A 7,335-nucleotide genomic window follows, 5' to 3' on the forward strand; every position below is an offset into this window, starting at 1 on the left:
GCTATTCATGTGCTTAAAATTAAGCCCATGCATCTGTATTGTATTACATTGGGGTCTTACTTCCATTTCCAGACCAATGATGCTAAGAGCTTTAATGTGGCTTCCTACAACCCGAGGCTGCAATTTTTCTCTTGTACAGCTGAGCACTGTAGCTAATCTTGGGATGGAGGAGCAGGTTTTTTCCCCTGGGTGTCTTTTTGAAACAGGAGTAATAGCAACAGTCTATCAAAGGTAGAACAGTGGCTTCCCTGCCCAGCTTAGCCTCTATCATCAGCTACCCTGGGAAACTGCTGTTCTGCTTTGACATGCCACTGTAGGAAGCTGAATGAAATGCCATTTAGTTGGGTCTGAGAGAAGGCGAAAGAAGAGGGGTGGGAGCTGGAGATGTTGAAAACATTGGCTGTTTGGGGGAAAAAATTCTGGAGATCCTCTCAGTATTATCCCATAGGGAGGAGCAGGAGGATTGGTTTAGGAGTTAAGGCTTGCCCTGCTACCCAGAAAAGGCTACCTGGCCACTAGTGACCAATAGAACACTTCCCCGCCCTTAGCCTCTTTGTAATGTGACTTCATTATAACCATGCTTTCAGGGACTCACATTGGCCATATGAGAGAATGACTCTGCGGAAAAGTTATATAGCCTAGGCCTATATCACTTTTACTGAGGACACTGCTTGCAAATAAAGGAGAGATGATAAGCATCTTAGCCCAGTGCTGGGATACCCACTCCTTTACCCGGTCCTTCCAGCATCCTCCACAAACAATGCACGGAGAGGCCTCTCTAAGGATAATAAGGAAGCATTGACATAGAGATGGCTGACTGTCCTTGGGGAGATCCACACAGGAAAGATGCCCTCACATACGGATCAGAGCGGCATGACCTGGTTTCATATTTGTCTGAAAACCAGTGTGAGAGGAGATTAAGGTCTAAAATAAGTTTATTACAAACTTCACCCATAATATTTAAAAATACTGTAATAAATTAGTTAGTTAAAATAAAATATAATACACTCACTATTATTACAATATGAAAACACAATATATGTATCATAATAAGGTAAAATAGTAATCTCAATCTGATGGACTAAATTTCTTTTCCTTTTTCCCTTTCAATATTATGAACAGATACAGAAATATTTTACAACAGAAAATGTATAAAACTTATTTACAGCTTGAATAAAATGATTATGGACACAAAAACACAATTATGAATTGGCCTTTGGAAGTCCCTAAAGCTGTATTATTGAGACTTGTGGTTGATGCTTTTCTATTCTTTGTCTTCTGTATTAATTAAAGTCTTCATTACCATATGTTTAGATCCAAACTTCTGGGTTTTTAAAATGTAATGAGTAACCTATTTTACTTGTTGTTTCAAAACTTTCTGATGTGAATCTTTTCTCTTTTTTCCCTACGAGTTTAATTGTGGCTATTGTAGAAAAAGGTTTCCGGAGCATTAGAAAAAATTCTTAAACTATCAGGTTTGGTGGCTGGGAATGACCCAGTTTCAGCATGTGCTAAAATGTTCTAGACGATTTATAAGCAATTGTCCTTTTACCTTCACTCCTTTGTAGAACCTTGACTGATGAGTTGGTTTTTCTAATACTGACATTCCCCACACTTTTTGATACCAGGTAGTTTTGGAAGACTCACTCCTCTTCCACCATCTTGTTATAGTAATTCTAGTGTCACCTAGGAGATGAATGATCTGTTCTTTCTGGATTTTATAAGGTGCAGAATTTTCAGGATAAGTTAATACAAATACTTGAGAGCTATCTGAGAGCTCACTCCCTGATCTTCCTCACTCCCTGATCCAAAATATAGTTGGATCTTCCACCATATATGGAGAAATCATCCTATTTCATTACATTCTCTCTGGCTTTGGCTCATCCCTGTATTATAAGTATGTTTCATTTTAAGGGGAGCAAGATAAAATTGATAAAGAATTGTAATGTAATTTTCTTTTATGTGTTTATTGAGGAGTGGGGTTCACTGCTTTATATATGTGCCCAATCCTCAATTTTTCCATGACTATTCAAATTTCTATCATTTCATGAATATAGTTATTTGCTGTAAGTGATTACTTTGTATAGAGTGGAAAGTGGATCTGTTTGTTTAATGCATGTGGAGTAGTTCAAATTCAGTCAGTCGATGGACAAAGTTGTAATGGATTTCTCTCTTTGATATAAAAGAATGATTTCATATGTCTCAAAAGCCACAAAGAGAGAGATTTATAGTTCTCTAGTCCAACTGCATAATCAGCTGTAACTTCATCAACTTGGATCATCTCCAAGAGCTCTCAACCATCAGCTTTAGCACTCTGAAGGTTAATTGTTATACTGAAAAATTTATTGTATTTCTGTTGACTTTTTGCTGAATAGAACTGCAAACACTTTCTGGTACCAGTGAATTAGTGGGCATAGAATCTCAGAAAAATAAAATTCAGATCTGGGTAAGAAAGCTTTGGGCCAGTACTGAAATGATGCACTGAATCATAGCGCTTCATGGCTTTTAAGAACCCTTCTGGTTGGTTGCCTTATCAGTCTGGAATGAAATTTTGAAAGTGAGATAAGCAAGTATTTTAACAAGATTATGATATCAGTATCCATTCTAGAAAGCTGCCTACTGCTTCCTCTTGTAATAGAAACAACGTTTAATTAATTTCTAATATTTCTTTTAAAATCTACTTTTTAATTTTGTTAATTGCAGGATATTATGGAATGGACCAAATCATAAAAAATATTAAAGTGTGTAATTTTTTTTTACTTAGACTTTTAAAACAGGAGAATTCAAGCATTTTGATTATGGCAGTAAGGAGAATGAAGTTAAATACAACCAGGTAAGAAAAATCTGTTACCTCTTGAAAGTAAGAATGAACAGAATATAATAGCAAGAATATTTCTGGTGAAGGAATAAAATATATTAGTATATGATCTGCATGGAGGCCTGGATTTTCATCTGATTGTGGTAGAAATATCATCTTATTTGATTTATTTGAAATATTTAATAGTATGTTCAAAATATTTTCAATGCTGATAATTTGTTATCTGTCCTCTGCCCCCTAACCAGCTGTTATTCTATTGACTTTTCAGTGAAATCTGTGAAACTTTAGGATGTTCTTGCTATATCTAACAATTGTCGATTCTTTCTGGATGCACCCAGAACTTTGGGCAGGTATCACACCACAGATGAATATTTTGTGTTTAAAAATTTCTACTGTAGATGCTTTCAGTTTTAAAGCTGTTCAATTTGTTTTCCAGACTGAAGCTCCCTTGTATAGGTTAGAAGATATGAAAGTTCCAACTGCATTGTGGTATGGTGGAGAGGACTGGCTTGTGGACCTAAAGGATATAAGGCTATTGCTCTCCAAAATAACCAATCTACTTTATAAAAAGTATATTCCTGATTGGAGCCATTTTGATTTCATCTGGGGTCTTGATGCTCCTCAGCAAGTATACAGTGAAATCATTGATCTGATGAAGAAACATCCGTAGAATTGCATACTTGTGTTTTAATATTAAACAGGATTAAAAGGGTTCCTATAAAATGAGTTTTGTTTCTGAACTAATTATAGGGTTAACAGGTCTTTGCTATGATTCCATAGATATTTCAACTACTAGCCACTACCATATTTTGTAGCCTTCTGGTAATACAAGCACTTGTCAGGGATCTGAATTTCATTTCCTATAGGAAATTTATCTCATATCTAGAATTTATCTCAACTCTAGAAATATATTGCACAATGAAAATAACCGAAATTGAAGGTTTTAATATTTCAGTGAGAAAATGAAAATTTCACTGTTTGTGTGATAGTTACGAAAATTCCCACTAAATAAAATATCAAGATTTACTTTCTGTACATAAGTGACTGATTCAAATACCATTAATCACAGCCATGCAAAACTTGGTGTGCTTGAATGTTTTCAGGAAAGATTTTCCATTTTGGCCATTTTTTTCCAAGTTGACTTCACAAAGGGATTTAGAAGCTATTTCCCAGAAGGGGGCAAGAGGTCTGCTGCCTGCAGCCTGGTGGTTAAGGTATTTAGAGGAGAGTGTGGTTTGAATCCCCGCTTTGGATTAGAGAGTTGAAAGCAGTTATCTTCCCTTCCGGTTGAGTGTCCTTACTGCTGGGCTGGGGGATGTTTGTGACTGAAGCTCCGTAGAACTGCTTCACTTTATATGAAATTCTTGAATAGTCATTGAGCCAGAGAGAGAGTGAAAATGACTACTTGCAAACATGGGATGCCATGTGTTATGCATATCTGCAGTGATGCAGGACCATCCTAAAGCATTAATTGTTCAATCACTTTGCATGTACTTAACTTAAGGCTACTGTGTTACATGCTGGCTGCATATAAACTACAATAAAAGCTTTATCTAGCTTGTATGTTGGGAAAATGGAGGGTGCTGGTTAGTCAAATATTCTGGTTAACTATGGGTATGTCTACACTTGCCATCTACTTTGAAGTAGGGAGGCAAATGGAGCATACCGAAGTTGCAAATCAAGCCCGGGATTTAAATATCCCGTGCTTGATTTGCATGTTCCCGGCCGGTCACCATTTTAGAAATTCACTAGCCCGGAGTAACTGCCCGCATCTACATGTGGCAGTGAAACAGGAGTCCAGTTTAAAGCACTAACTCGAATTAGATGGTATTCCTCCTGCAATGAGGTTTACCAGCTAATTCGAATTAGGGGCTTTAAATCGGACTCCCGTTTCACTGCCACGTGTAGACGCGGGCAATTACTCCAGGCTAGTGAATTTCTAAAATGGTGACCAGCTGGGAACATGCAAATCAAGCACAGGATATTTAAATCCTGGGCTTGATTTGCAACTTCAATATGCTTCATTTGCCTCCCTACTTCGAAGTAGAGGGAACGTGTAGACATACCCTAAGAGTTCAAAGTGTGGGAGGTGACGCTTGGATCAGGCAGGAGGCTGGGCTGTAAGAGGAGGTATGAGCTCTGGGTTTGTGGGTGTGGGGTCTAAGATAGGACCAGAAATGAGGGATTCTGGCTTGGGCCAGGGCATTGGGTATGGGCTCTGGCAGACGTTGCGGGCAAAGGCTTTGGGAGGGAGTTTAGGTATGGAAGGGGACCCAAGGCTGGTGGTTGGGATATGAGAGGGGCTTGGTTGCCAGATCCAGATAACACTCACCTCAGGCATCTCCCTGCAAATGGTGACATGGGAAACAAACTGTGAAACAAAGGATTCCTGTCACAGGTAAATCCTATCTAAGGCAAGGGAGTGAGTGAATCTAGTTCTTTTCTTCACTGGGAAGCAGAATACAGTGCAGATCTTCCTCCCCAGCAAGGGGAGGAGATGAATTTCAATTAACGTACACTGTACACTGTACAGTTCTTCGTGCAGCACGAGACAATACAATTCTGGGTTTGCACTGCGCAGTTGAGTGCTGGGCAATTCTCTCACTGAGTCCTCCTCTGAAGAGCTGATTTCAGAGTTGTGTCCTGTTGCAGCTGGAAGTGTCCCTACTTGCGGGGGTGCTACAGGAGGCCTGGCTCAAAATGGTGATGTAATGGAACCCTGATTGTTGGAAGAGATGGGCTCAGTGGTACCCCACTCTATCAGGTGGCTCTCCAAGCAGGGGGGTGGCAAACCATTATAGGGCATGCCACTTAGCAACAACTTTCATCTCTCTCTGCTCATCCTGTCCCTGTATTAGTGGCCTGGGCTTAGCACATTTCAGCACTTTCTTCCCTGAGTGGAGCCCCATAAAGCTGCCTGTATCTGAGAACCCAACCCCCTGCCCATATGGGAGGTAATGGACTGTGGCACCTGCATCACTACATCTCCACCCAAGGGAGAAGCCCCTTCTATAGGCTGGGCTGAGATGTTGCAGGTAAGGCAGCAGTATCAGTGAGGGACTGGGCTTTCCATGGAAATCCCAGGAAACAGTTGAAAACTGTAAGATCAGTAGGACAGTGGAATAGCCACCTAAGGAGATCATGGAAACTCCTTCAGTGAAGGTTTTCAAAAGGAGCCTGGATAACCATCTGTTTTGAACAGTTTAAAAACAACCAATCCTGCATCTTGGCAGATGATCCTTGTGATTCTTTCTAACTCTATGGTTCTATGATTCTCAATATTGGCATGAAATGTCATTCCAACCTCCATTGCTCAGATACACTCCTGAGCTGCTCCCAATCCTCTGAGGATGGCTAAGAAGAAGTGTGTGTGGGGGAGGGGAGGGGCTACACAATTACTTTACACTTCACATATTAGGACCCACTGAGAGCAACATCAATGCTGATGGCTAAAGAAACTAGTGAGAACACAGGAAAGAACATGCCATATGTCAACAAAAGTTCTGGAGCAATCTAGAGGGCAATTTAAACTGATCACAGAAGATCTGCAGACCATTATCACAGATGTCAGATGATATTTTAATAAAATCAAGTGGTGGCTAAAAAGGAGGTTAGTCTAATGCAATGCAGAGAGCTTATACTAACAGAGGCAGAAAAATTATTGAAACCAACATTCACAAATCAGAATTTAGGTCCTTATATCCCCATATATGGGCATCTCAATAAGTGGTCTGTCTTACAAAGATGCCAAACATCCAGCAGCTCCCATAAAGGCCCTTCCTGGTAATACATTTTGAAAAGTTTGTGGTGAGACAATTCTATAATATCTGGATGCTTCATGTTTCTGTATCCCTAATGAATCTCTTTCGGCTGGACTACTATGAACATTGCACTGCTTCTGTTGCTTAATGCTGTGCTAGTGATGGATGAAAATTGGGTGGCCTCTTTATTTTCATCAGACTGATCAGCTAATATTTGGAAACACTTGTCCGATATTGTGATATTTGTCATTAGCCTCTGAAAGTGTTCATTTTGCTCCTCCTTTCAGCAAGAAGGAAGGAAGGAAGGAATAAAAGGACAATGATTTATGTGCTAAAGAAAAATGTTGAATTAATCACTTTAAAAGTTTGTGATTTTTGTCCCTCTTATACAAGCAATTGTGGACCTTTGGTTGTGTCTGGAGGTATATAAAAGAAGTAGAAGTCACCCAGGAGTGGCTTTGATCAGAGAGATATCGGAGGGTAAGATTGAATGATTACACACCTGTTATGGGGCTCTGTCTTTCTGCAGGGTTACAGTTTTCTCCAATGCACTATCCATGAAGAATGTAAAATGGAGATGAAAACAATTTCTTATTGATTCTAAAACTGAAATCATATATATGCAGAATTATGATTCTGTTTTTTTTTAAACCTGAGCCTAACTGTGGTAAAGAGTTTATGAGACAAATTTTTCTCATTTTCCTTTTGGTACTAGATGAATGTGCAGCTTTGGCAGATGCTGAAATGCTCTTTTAT

The 7,335-nt window shown here is 39.3% G+C and overlaps 1 protein-coding gene across 2 annotated transcripts in view; it reads left to right on the plus strand.

Moving 5' to 3' along the window:
- The window catches only part of LOC102463807 (lipase member M-like), a 37,009-nt gene extending 32,536 nt beyond the window's left edge, over positions 1-4,473 (plus strand). Inside the window, exons 9-11 of one of the 2 annotated variants that reach the window (XR_016350173.1) lie at positions 2,765-2,833; positions 3,087-3,168; positions 3,255-3,390. Coding sequence is in view for 1 of the 2 variants with exons in the window: in XM_006121484.5 (XP_006121546.4) it covers positions 2,765-2,833; positions 3,255-3,488 (303 nt within the window). In the remaining variant the exon portion in view is untranslated. Of the gene's footprint in view, positions 1-2,764; positions 2,834-3,086; positions 3,169-3,254 lie in introns of both variants that reach the window. The other variant, XM_006121484.5, reaches the window with a different exon arrangement.
- Positions 4,474-7,335: the final 2,862 nt, after the last annotated feature.

The sequence above is a fragment of the Pelodiscus sinensis genome, chromosome 8 (assembly GCF_052426305.1).
Source record: "Pelodiscus sinensis isolate ZL-2025 chromosome 8, ASM5242630v1, whole genome shotgun sequence".
Classification (NCBI taxonomy): domain Eukaryota; kingdom Metazoa; phylum Chordata; order Testudines; family Trionychidae; genus Pelodiscus; species Pelodiscus sinensis.